This window comes from Aristolochia californica, unplaced genomic scaffold (genome assembly GCF_029961685.1).
Source record: "Aristolochia californica isolate CCGP_79_NKW_82.1479 unplaced genomic scaffold, dmAriCali1.0.hap1 SCAF_13, whole genome shotgun sequence".
NCBI lineage: Eukaryota > Viridiplantae > Streptophyta > Magnoliopsida > Piperales > Aristolochiaceae > Aristolochia > Aristolochia californica.
In genome coordinates this window covers 92,033-104,798 of record NW_027181804.1, presented here as the reverse complement: position 1 = coordinate 104,798, position 12,766 = coordinate 92,033, and the positions used below count along the sequence as shown (strand labels likewise).

At 37.5% G+C, this 12,766-nt stretch overlaps 2 protein-coding genes across 3 annotated transcripts; one reads left to right on the top strand and one right to left on the bottom strand.

Annotated features, from left to right (window-relative positions):
• Positions 1 to 2,137: 2,137 nt before the first annotated feature.
• LOC137948294 (nuclear transcription factor Y subunit A-10-like) lies at positions 2,138 to 7,721 on the top strand. 2 transcript variants are annotated; one of them, XM_068794331.1, is made up of 5 exons: positions 2,138 to 2,294; positions 4,279 to 4,391; positions 4,488 to 4,556; positions 4,686 to 4,826; positions 6,828 to 7,721. In XM_068794331.1, the coding sequence occupies exons 1-5, from the start codon at positions 2,240 to 2,242 to the stop codon at positions 7,221 to 7,223; spliced, it is 774 nt and encodes a 257-aa protein (XP_068650432.1). In that variant the 5' UTR covers positions 2,138 to 2,239; the 3' UTR covers positions 7,224 to 7,721. The 2 variants fall into 2 exon arrangements, with proteins under 2 accessions (XP_068650432.1, XP_068650433.1); XM_068794332.1 differs by lacking the exon at positions 2,138 to 2,294 and adding an exon at positions 2,696 to 3,306.
• A 1,149-nt stretch (positions 7,722 to 8,870) lies between these two features.
• On the bottom strand, positions 8,871 to 12,527 carry LOC137948822 (outer envelope protein 39, chloroplastic). The gene is made up of 11 exons (XM_068794999.1): positions 12,338 to 12,527; positions 12,158 to 12,227; positions 11,433 to 11,468; positions 11,211 to 11,355; positions 10,897 to 11,055; positions 10,663 to 10,733; positions 10,481 to 10,559; positions 10,291 to 10,406; positions 10,061 to 10,208; positions 9,253 to 9,322; positions 8,871 to 9,130 (listed from the first exon to the last, which is right to left on the bottom strand). The coding sequence occupies exons 1-11, from the start codon at positions 12,369 to 12,371 to the stop codon at positions 8,973 to 8,975; spliced, it is 1,086 nt and encodes a 361-aa protein (XP_068651100.1). The 5' UTR covers positions 12,372 to 12,527; the 3' UTR covers positions 8,871 to 8,972.
• Positions 12,528 to 12,766: the final 239 nt, after the last annotated feature.

Here is a 12,766-nt window from a genome sequence, read left to right as displayed (position 1 = left end):
CTCCGTGAATTTCAGTTAGTGGAGATGAAACTGAGTTTGTTTTCGGAATGGTTTGTCCTGGAGCTCAATTGGATCCCATCATGTTCGTCATTGGTTGTTAGGTTTTTTACTTTTCAGCAACTGACCTACCACCCGTACCTCAATAATACCATTAAAGTATTCTCTTCTTGTGATTATTTTTGTCTTCAACCTTTGGTTGGTTCCTCTGCTTTTCGCTAAAATGCTCCACAGGCAGATTCTAACTCAGGGATAGAGACTGGATTAGATTCAAGGTGTAATGGTTTTTTAATTGGGGAATTCAGTGGATAAAATCTTCTTCTCCTGCAAAGACGTCCAAAACTTTTGAGGTGATGTGAGTCGGTTACAAATCTCTCAATCGCCACTGATGAATGGAAAAGCGATGGAGGATTTTGCAGATCCACACTAGAGGAGTTAGTGGGAAGCAGTAGAATAATCCGGTCATCTGAGCAGCAAAGCTTCAAAGTAGACGAAAAATAAAAGAGATAAAAACTAATGCTTTATGTTAGCCACCACTGGGGAGTGGGAGTGGGCGCAATGCAGGCTTTGCTCTGATGTGGAACGCAACTCTTCACTGTCTTTACTCGCTCTTTGTTTCGTCGAGCAAATTTCGATTGTGCAAAAGACCTGAGCAAGCAGAGAAAGAAAGAGAATATCGTTTCGGAGTTTTTAAGCTCAGTTGGATCTGGTGCGTCAGATGCCATCTCCGGTGGCCACTGAAAGACACTTGGCCAGATCATTCTCAATAAGGAAAAGGAAACTACCGGTGCTTGTTTTTGGCACCATTCTTTGTTCTCTCTCTCTCTCGCTCGATAAAGGAATGAAGAAGAGCAGATGAGAATGAGATAAAGGAAGGGGGGGGGGGGGGGGGGGGAATAATGGATGAGGGATCGACTGATTTTACATAATTGATCTCTTCTGTGCCCAAATGGTATTGGATCATTCATCAGCACCACCAGTAACCACTATCAGTTTTCCCCACTAACACCATCTCTCTACATATGAATTATGTATCGAAATGATTCCAATCCTCTTAAAAAATTATACAAAGTCTTTTTTAACATTACGGAAAAAATAAAATGAGAATTTGATCCTTATTAATTTCAAAAATTTAGTTATTTCTTAAGATATATATATATATTTTTTAATAATTTTATAGTTTATCTTTTGAATCTTAGGTATAAATATTGTTTGTTTAAATTTAATCATAGGCGGATTATTCAGTGAGAACATTTCTTCCCGGGTTGGCTTCTTTCATCTCCCAAGAAGCAGGAAACACAGGCGAATTGCCTCGTCACTCATTGTCGGTCAACACTAGTCCAAACGGACGAAATAATAGAAAGAGAAAGTACAGATATATACTTGTAAGTACATGTACCTAAATAATGATTATAAATACATTCTGAGCTAAATACGGCAGCTCCTTCTGTCTATATTGCAATCTGTTTAGAATAGCCGGATCCCTCCATCGAAAGCAGTACGGATGAGAAAATAACTGGTGTCAAGGTAGAATTATAAACAAACAAAATGTCTTCTCACAGAAAAACAAAAAAAGGTGGACCATCTGGAAAAGTTTATGGGGTAATACATACGGTATGCAAGTGATGGGAGATGCTGGCTTGCCAGATTGCCTGGAAGGTCGGATCAATCAAGCAATTTTAACCCTTACTACAGAAATGACCAATTCAATGGAAGAACAATGAACATCCCAGAAACCGCTCAATCTAGGCTTATAAATAAAAAAAAGGGTCCAAAGTCGTTCACTAGAAGGTAAGTTCCATGTCAAATCAGAGCTTTTCTCAGTGGACTTCTGTATCTGTAGACGATGATGTCTAGAAGGAAAAAGAGGGACAGACGTTTATCTGTTTAAGAAAACAGTAATGAGACTGGCATGTTTGGCCATTTCCAAGACTCACTTGTTCTGTGCACGCTTCATTTTTTTTTTTTTCCTTTTCCTTTATCTGTTGTCTAAAGTATAACAGGTTAAGACGAAGAGTTTTTTAGGCCAACATGGACTCGAGCGGCAATGGTTTTTCTGAAAGGAAATAAATAAATCATTAAAGTACAAAAGCCTGGCATGAAAATCACTCTCCATTGGCTGCTCTCACGTATTTCATCACACACCTTAACCTACCTCTCTCTCTCTCTCTCTCTCTCTCTCTCTCTCTCTCTCTCTCGCTCGCTCCCTCGCCTGCCTGAGGCTGCCTGCTATCGTCTCAACATGGTCTCTACCAAATGGGAATTTTCTCTTGATGGGGATATTTCGAGTCTGAAATGTGAGTAACCTCGTTCACTCATGATGGAGCTAGATTTTTCTTATTACACTGCAGCCCACTAAGTTCGGTGACGAGTACTCTTGTTGGAGTCTTTAATTGGTGAATCTTGAGATGCTAATATGCACTTCATCACCTTGGCTTCACTTCTGGTTTGCATTATCTGGTTTTGTACCAGTTTACGATCTTCTGAATCTGGTTGATGCTCTCTTTTCGTGACTGGACGTTGGGTGATATCAGCTACAGAACTCCCCTATCGATTAATTTGGCTAATGTTTTACTCTCTGCAAGTGTGACTCGAAATGGGTCTCCTTGTCACTGATGACTAAGTTCTGTTCTTATTGAAATAGTCTCGCAAATCTCCTTCTATTTCTGCTATTCTTTCATGGTTTCAGGTACCGAGTTCTCAGATCTTTTTGTTTTTTAGTAAAGCTTTTGCAAATCTGGAGCATGATGGTTGGGCTATAAGGAACTCTAATGAGCTTAAAATTTTTCTTAAACCTTTTGTTCATGTAGAAATTCCGTTTCTTAGTTCCTGCTCTCTTATGTGAAAAATTAATGGATACTTGAGGGAAAAAATCATCTACACTTAATGTCCCTCTGAACTTGTGCCAATAAGACCTTTTCTTTTAGATAATTAAGGTGATTCTAGAGTGGTATCAGTTCACACGTGCTGAAGCAGAAGCATCAACAGCCAAGTATTGCAGAAAATTATTTCGGATATACCTTAGACCATAGACAGAGAATACCATCTAAAGTCTAGTGTTCATCTTTTAGAGTTTGTCTACAATGCAAACCATGTGCTTTAAGGATCAACAACCTGGTCACTCCTGTTCCTTTTGTGCCCTGGTGGAATGCAGTTCGGTCTCAATCCATTCATGATGAATCTCTCAGACTACCTCTTGGGGCCAGACAAGCATAGAAGACCTACCCTCAGTTGCTCCTCGTGAAGGCCCCACTCTGGTCATCCCTTTCAATGAGGATTACAACATGACCAAATTCTCTGAATCTTCTGGTATTCATCACCCTTAATGTTGGACAATGTTTATTTGATTATTAGAAATGAACTTATTAGGAGTGTTTGTTGAAGCAATTGTAGCTCTCAAGTGCTTGAAACTATAATAGTGGAAATTTAGGTTAAAATGCTGGAACATTGTCAAAGAGTTAAAAAAAAAAAAGGAAAACAGAAAGCTGAAAAGTTGTTGTGGAGAGGTCCATGACTTACAGATACATATTTTAGTAGAAGGGTTATGAGGAACAGAACTAGGCACAGCAATCTTTGGGGTTGAAGTCTTTGCTGCAGTCTGCAATTTTCATCTGTTCATTATGAAGCAGTGGGATATTGGATTAATGTCTTAAAAAAATTTGAGTCTTCAGCTCAGGGAAAAGTGTATTATTTAAAAATAAACTGTGTTTCTTTTCTCATAGCTTTAGTCAAGTGTAGCAGTACCGTGCTTTAACTTAGAGGACAGATTTTCCATAACCTGTGACCACTTTCATGGCGTACTAGTGCGCATCAACAAAGGTTCAGGTTGCAGAAGAACCTTCTCCACTTGTTTAACGGTGTATATAGTTGCCTAATATCTGTTTAAATTGAATGGGTGTAATGCCAAATGTAAGTGTAGTTTGATTTTACCTCTATTCTTGACTAGAATGTAAAATCTGCTTAACAAATTTGCCTATAGCTGTGGCAGGATGCAGCGATATAATAAATTAATTTTATCCATCCCTGAAAATTTAGTTTTTCTTCATCCACTTTCAGGAACATAGTAAAATTGGCAAGACAATTTGTTATTATATCTCCATTACAAAAGTGAATGCTCTGATATTCGTCATTTTGCTTCTGTTATACTTTAGAAACTTGTTTCTTAACTTTTTCTTATCAGTTATATGTTTTCTCTTATATATTAAGTGAGTAATGACTTTGAACTATAGTCACAGTCATTTTTATTTTAAAAACTAATGTGCTGTAAATGAGATGCTTTAGCTTCAGGTCAATTGCAGAGGGGGCACAGGGTTCAAATTCCCCCATGCATCTCCCTCCAGTCCTCACCTCCCACTCACCAAGCTCATATTGAATTTGGACTGGGTCGGCCTGCGGTAAACCAATTTGCATCTTTATCTTGTTTCTGACTTGTTTAGATATATTTCAATTAGGTCTTTGAGCACTGAATTTCTCTTCAATTGTTTCTCAAGGTGTCTGCAAACTTCAACTGTATTGATCCCTGCTATGGTGTATTTGCTGTTTATGGAGCTCAAGCAATGGTACTGAGAACTGCTTTTGAAATTTCGTCTGGAAATCTCTGAGCATATTTCTGACATGCTTGCCATTAATTTTCAAAATTAAATCTTATAGAAAAAATTTTACCCACTCATTTCCTTTTGTTGATGAAGCATGGCCGTATGCTCTTGCCATTGAACATGACAGAAGATGGGCCTATATATGTAAATGCTAAGCAGTACCATGGGATCCTCCGTAGGCGACAGTCTCGTGCAAAGGCTGAACTGGAGAAGAAAGTTTCTAAAGTTAGAAAGGTATGATGAAGCCCTCAAATATCACGTTAAAAAAAATTGCATCTCAGTTTATTTAATAAAGAATTTATTCACTTTTTTTGGTTGGATGCGTGCTTTGAATAATGAAATATCACTTTTTTAGGTTGTCAGTCCTTTTCTGTTAGAACCTCAATGTCATTTTTTTAGTATGGCCAGATCAGATGTTCAATTGCTGATACTAACTGCATTTCAAAAAATGAATTACTAACTGAAGGGCAACCAGATGGAAACAGCAGATGGTAAAGCAGAATGAGTGGGAAATTCATGTGAACTCCAAAATAGTTGGCATAAAGCTGTAATGATGATGATATTTTTTTCTATAATGACTGTATTTGCACTGGTTATGTGCACTCAGACTGATGTGGACCAATCTTATGAGTCAAACCTGGGAGGACGGATAACACTCTCTCCTTGTGATTTATTGACATTAATCTTTATATATATATACATTGAGGACTGTGACATAATTAGCATTTCACTTGTCTTTTAATGTTGGGTACTTATATATGGTGAAGAAGAGAACATATTGTTGAGAGTTCATATGCCATGAAGGAGACTGTGAATAGGCACTCCTTAGAAATTATTGTCTGACTTTCCATTCAATATATTCATGGGTTTTTGGGGGTCATAATATATGTCATTTTCTGAATTCAATCAATATTTATTGGTAAAAGAGATCAAAATCCTAATTTTATTTGTTTAAAGGGCATCACCTTTTGCTATTACAATTATCTTCCATGTGTAAAATTGGTCAGGCACTCAAGGCACCCTCATCATTTTCCATTTATCTTATAACACCCAAATTTCATGGTTTGCTAATAAAACAATATTTTATATTGTAAACTTTTGTTAAGAATTTCCAATAAAATCAACTAAGAAAATTTTGAACCAACTCAAATTCCTGTGCAAGCTCTTTTTGCAAAGATTACAGGTGAGGAAGCTTCAATAAGTACCTTACTGGTAAGAAAGGGTGTTAGAAATAAACAAGTAAATTCTTGGCTAATGGATGCTACATTCTTTAACAATGTTACCTTTGTAAGGAATTCTTTAGCTCTGACTTTGGCTCTATTGTATTCTTTTGAATTATCACATGACCATTGATACTGGCCCTCAGACCATGGAAGTGGAATTAAAAACTTACAGCTAATACATCATTCATGGGAAGTTAGAAGGAAAACATCAGTGTAAAGTTCTCTGTTTCAGTTACTTGAATAGAAGTAAGTTTGACTCTTCTTTAATGATTACCCTTTGGCAAGGTCATAAGTTTGTTATTTATTTTCTAACTGCTTCTCTGGCATGTTTTGCTGCACCATGTGTAATTTTATCATTTTTTTTTTAGACTCAAATAATTCCAAATACAATGTTGAAAGATAAATAAAAGATCAACACTTAAAAGACATATTTAGAGATCCTAATTATATAGACTTAGTTTTCAACTGGGGGCAATTTTAGGTTGATGAAAAAGGCTTTATATCCTGATTCACAATTTATGATTTCATTTATGAAGCTTTTGACCAAACTTTGATACAAACACCAAGCTTCTAGATTTAGCTATTCACTTGAGCTATATGACTAGTGAGGGTTTAATAAAGTGCAAAGCTTAGTTCAGGTTTCTGTTTCTGTAATGGAAGGTAAAAGTGCATCTCTTTAGTTGGATTTTTTTTTGACAAATTTCTGTCTTTTGTGTCATTCACCTTCATTTTATTTTCTTGTTTTAAAGATTTTTTGGATCCTTGTGGACATCAAAACTTACCTGTTTTCTTTTCCTGGTAAAATTGATTAAATATATGTATTGAACTAGCAAGTTAAGAAAGATTATTTAGCACTTGTGCTTTATTTCTGTTTGAAGCAAGAAATGAGCTCAACAAACTTTAACCACTTTGGAATCTAGTTCTTCATAAAATTCTCAAAAGAGGATTTTCCCAAGTCTTTTAGATTGCTTGATCCTCTCTGTCTTCTTATTTGAGTTCTGCCAACCTGCAGCCTTATTTGCACGAATCACGCCATCTACATGCAATGCGTCGAGCAAGGGGATGCGGGGGGCGCTTCTTGAACACTAAGAATATCAACAGTGTGAAGGCAGCTTCTGACAATGACAACAAGAAAGATGGACAGCTTATGCAACTTGTTTGCTCTCCAAGTTCTGAAGTTCTACAGTCTGATTGTGGAAACATTAACTCAAGAAAGGACCTTTCTGGTGGATCCAGTTCGGAGGTGACAAGCATGTACTCTCGGGAACAGCCATCTGGTTACCGAGTTGAGCATCTCTGCCCTGCTTTCCACTCTCTTGTGGGTGTTATAGATGGCCCCCAGCGTGTGACTATGAGTAACAAATGGGTCCCAGCAGCTGATGGCTGCTGTGACTTTCTCAAGGTCTGACAGCAGGGATATATGAAAGGGTTGTGGGCTGTAGAACTTGGCTATTGAAGCCTGGTCACAGCTTGCACAAGCCCTTTCCCTGCGGCAACCAAATGGATGAGCTTGTCATGTAGTCATTCTGACCAGTGGTGAGGTCTGGTTGAAGGATTATTCCCACCAACATTTGGTTGTTGTAGAAGGCAAATCATTCTTGGCTTAATCGTGTTGAGGTCCTTGTTATTGCTTAAACTAGTCCCAAGACCTCTTGTAGGCTTGGTCCAGTTAAGATGATGTCAAAGTCCTCAATGCATTGTAAAAACAAAAAGAAAGTGAAAATAAGTAAACAGACTCCCGATGGGTATCCCTATGTATGCTAGTATGTTCTGAGAAAGATTATGAGGTTGCTTTTGTGTGTTTGGGAAATCCAAAGATTGTAATTATTGGTGTGATTGGAGCAAAGGACTGAAACCTCTTGTACTAGGTATTTGCCTGTGTTTCAATAAAGCTATTGTGTGTTGATTGTGGTTTGAGGATCTGTCCCCACGTTTAGATGTAGTTATTCACGATCAAACTGCACTTTGCTGTTATGATTTTGCTTCCAAATCTAAAGCATTTTCACCGCACAGATGCGAATAAGTAATCTTTGCTTCCCTGCTTAAACATTAAATGCTTAAATGAAAAGTTAGGACATGGATCTTGCAAAGTCCACTTGGATCAGGTTCCCTTCTCTGTTTCATGTGAAGTATTTCCATGTTTTCATTTGAATAATTTCCAACCGTTGGCATTGTTCTTTTCCTGGCGTGATTAATTATCTTTCTTACAATGTTCTTCCTGTGAACTTCTTTCATACACCGGTGGCAGAGCAGAGGGGATGGAGTTTGTTTTGCATGGACATGGTTGAAGTTTTATCCCGCCAGCCAGAGCAGTGCTCTGAACTTGCCTATTGCAATGACTACCTGTGCTGCATTACTACAAACGCTGCTGCAAGCCAATCCACCGTGGGATTGCCTTGTTTCTTTCTTTCTTTTTTGAACAAAATGTAAAGATAACATGAGTTGCCTTGTTGATACCAGTGTGTAGATTAACCAACTCAGAATGCTACGAGGGGTTTGTGAAAACTTTCTAGACCACTTAGAGCTTAATTGAGGAGAGGTATATTTCATGTCTCCATACATTTACCATCCAGTGGAAAAAATTGAAGAATACACTCAAGGATTCACTGAAAAAACATATGGCTCAAGATCTGTTGTATTAGATTTGACAGAACCGACAAACATTCTTACCATTCAATATCCATATTGCTTCAGCCTTGAACTCTTTGGACGTTATCAGCTGTCTCACAACCAGCATCAGAACGCATATCTTGTTAAGTGGATTTCATTCATATCAGGTAGTAAGTTTTCAAGTGATTATTATCCAAAACAAAATGCATTTAATTCAAAATTGGTCCATCCACACCATGAATTGCTGCCTCATCTCAGCTTTTTTCGCCTTTAAGTTCAATGTCAGAAGTTTAGTACTAAAAGAAAAATCAGTTCAAGCTTTCCCATTGCAAGAAGAAAAGCTTCATTGACCTCACTCCAAAGTGCCATATTGCATTTTTTTATTTTGAAAATGAAACTTTACTTGATTTAATACAACACAAACAAAAATGAGTAACTCTTCGTAACAAAAAACTGATCATTGAATTAGATTTTCTCCAAATGTGGGAAAGTATGTTTACACAAGAAAAAAATATATATAAAAAAAGTAAGCATTCCAAGACCACCTTCATGAGGTAACACTGCCAAGACCAAAGTAGACTGTTTTCTGCTGGAAGGCGTTGATAGCATAATCAATACGAAACTGACCCATCCTGGTGTTAAATCGAAGACCATACCCTACTCCAAAACCAGAACCAGGTTTGCCTTTCCTGAGGGCAGGATTTCCTGGCATTTCCAAAGTAAATACTAAGAACAGGTGTGTTTATATAAGAAAATGTATAATGAACATTATCATGGAAGAAAAAATACAATAAGCACTAACTATTTACAGGGGTAACACAACCCACCAGGAACATGATGACCAGAGCTCAAGTCAGTTCCACAATCCATGAAAAAGGCACCTTCCAGGCTCTTTGCCTTAAACAGGAATCAAAATATATGAGAATTTTTCTTAAACTCTTTACATTCAATCACAAAATAAGCTTTAAGTGCAACAAGAAAAAAAAACAATAAAAGCAATATGCAACAACATTATTGTTAGTTGAAGATTTGAAAATCTTAATGCAAATTTTAACTGGCTGGCTACACCAAAATGCAGAACAATGTATACTTTTGCAGACAAGCAGTTTTGGCATTTACATAAAAAAGAATAATTGATTACAGAACAAAGGTAAGACACCAAATTTCTGTCAGTTTGCCTGCGGAAAAGGGAAATGAACAATTTAACTTGCTCCAGTCACCTGGTCCAGTTAATCAACATATCAGAATTTTAAAACAACTTGTTTGGCCTTTTTTTTTGTTGGAAACAGGACTTGTTTGGCCTTAAGTGACAGATGCACAGGTAGTTCTCACTTTCGATATGAAAAAGGCTTTTTCAAGTGACATCCTCCTCAATCTCCCCTTACCAATCAGGTAGCCAATATGACAATGTCGTTTGGTTGAGCAGAAAAAACAGATTAAGAAACAAGAAAATTGCAATGGAAAACCACACTATACAGCAAAATGCAGATTATTTATTCAAGTTCAAAAATCAAGTGTGTTCTTATATGTTAGTCACCGCAAAAAATATGGGATCAGGAAACTCGAGTGGCACAAAGGAAACATAACATATCCAATTTAAAATATAAAGCTCCATAATAGTCAGCAGTAATGTACCATTGGGACTGTTAATTCACTATTAACCACTAAACATGATCTCCCTGAGCCAACAGCACCTTCACCATATCCTCTGACACTGTTAAGTCCCCCAATTGCAAATGCTTGATATGGAGCCATGTCCCCTACAATGGAACCACCTGTCAGGCTGAGATAGAAAAGTAAGACTTGCATCCAACAACAAAGATGTTATGAAGATTTACACATAGGACTTGAAACCCATTTCATACCTTGCCAAGACAAATGCAGGACCCACTTTAATTCCCTTAGAAGCAACAAACTTGAATTTATTGAAAATCAGCCACTTTGACATGAGAGGAATTCCTTGTTCTATTTGAAAATTCAACTGAAATACATTCAACTTAATTAAATACAAATGGGAGATTTGCCTTTCAATATTTGTAATGTAGCATTACTTACTTGAGAGAAGCTGTGATCACTGGCCATGGCATAATTGGATTCTTGCTTTAGGACCACCATATTATCATGTGTCGTACCACTGCAAAAGCACAATGCCTCAGGCAATGAAAAAATGAAGAACGGTTTGATCAAAATTTGGAACTATCTAGCATTTACACTGAAATTAATGTGAATATCATTACCTACAAGTAACAGGAAATCCATCTAGGTCTCTAATAATTGAACGGCCATCATCGTTGAGTGGACGAACATGCTGGAGTGGAATAAAGAGGACATATTAGAGGTTGGGTTTTGTATTCAGTCTGATCAAGGTATATGTTACATGTTCTAGGTTTGCTTTCACTGTTTGACATTGTTAAGCATAAACCAGATAGTTTACAGTAAGTTACAACACCCAGTTCAGACTCAGATTGTACCTCAAATTTTATGCTTGTGGTACTGCTCCAGTTGGAACTGCTAGGCTCACTGAGATCTAAACCAGCTGAGAAGCGGCATAGATTGACACTCCCACTTCCAGAGCGAGAGAAATTGTCAACCGGAAAACCATGCACTCCAATCTCAGGAGATACTGAATGCTAAATATGATAAGTTGATTAATTAGTTAATTTAAATAAAAAACAGAACTGGAAGGACTTGATTGGTATGACTGCAACATATTAATCATACATTGGATATAATTTCAAACAAAAGAAATAAAGGGAAATAATGATAAAATGAAGCTTGCACATACCTGAATAATAAAAGATTTCTGGGCAAGCCATTCAGGCCTTGGCTTCCTGTAAGCTATCAGAATATTTGAATCACATAACCCTTTATCCCACAAGACATCTAACTTCTCACTGTTGCCAAAAAGATTGGGGTGCTTGACACAAAGGCTACAACAAAGGTCAAACCATCACCATATCAGACTGAAAGAGAGAAATTTTAAAAAAATAATGCTGAGTCACTCTACCTTGCGACAACTTGAGAAAGGAGATTGCTTGAATGCCTGGAAAGATTAAGAATATCACAAAAAAAAAAAAGGAATATTATATTTTAATTAAACATGCATTTTTCTGCCTGGCAAATTGAGAAGACAAAAAGAAAGGGGGGAGATGGGAGAAGAAAAAGAAAATAATATTAATAAAGATCTAGAAACCATTATTATGGGAATGGATAGAAGGAAAAGAATATATGTTAGAACTCAAATATGCGATATGCCAACGGTGTAAATAGTTTCATTCTTCAGATTACATCCTACTTCGATGTCACATAAAATGAACGAGCAATAGCATTGCACAAGTATATAAGTTTCCTTCTCACTGTATAAGGGCTGAAGTTAATTTGTGGTTTCCGCGTAGCACTTGGGTTCTCCTTATCATGTTCAAATGGTTGAAAGAAACAGAAAGAGCTGGCAGATTAATGTCGTCGAAGTTCATGTTCATTCAGAAGATCGGTTACAAGCTAAGAAGTAAGAAACATATGCCTAAATCCAACTCTTATTAAAAAGTTCCATCTTTTTATATTGAAAATAACGCTCCATTCATTATAGAAACTGACAGACTTATCTTACTTTCAAATTGTGCTATCACAATGGTTCATCGCTCAAAAGGGCCACCGCATTCAAAACCAAGCAAAGCAGAGCAATAAACCTACTGCATTAAACTGTTAGAAAGAAAAAAAGAGACAATGCAAAACCTGAAAGCCGGGGGAACTAAAAGAGCTTGACAGAGTTTGTGGGTCAGATCAACGTTGATATCTATTTTGGCTGCGCAGACGCATAAAACTCAATAAGACGAAAGATTTAAATGCCAGAAGACGTTTAACAGTCCACTCATGGCGCTGCATCAAGTACCGATAGAGTGAGCAACTACTGACCTTTGCCGGCATGGATACTCTTCTGAGCGCCCATCCCATGTTATCACAGAAGTGGGTACACATAACCCGACTGATCAACCGCCACCTTTAACAGAGTTGTGATTGCCTGCGTGGATTTGTGCTTTGCGTGGGGGGTTGGTTGTTCTAGTACTGGCACACCCCCCGCACAAACTCTTCCAGCTTCCTTTCTTCTCGATTCAACTTGTTGGAGACAGATAAAAAGGATACGTAGCTCGCGGGATCTCCCTAAACCACGTCGCTTCCGATCTTTTTGTGTTACTAAAAGGGGCCAAAGCCAACCTTCGAGCAAAACCAACCCTGAAAAAGTGGCCCAATCTATTAGCCCAAAAGTATAAATAGGACCAAGTCCACTAGCTGAGAATAAGTTGGGCCAAGTCCACTTGTCGCCCAGATCAACTGCTCCAGGAG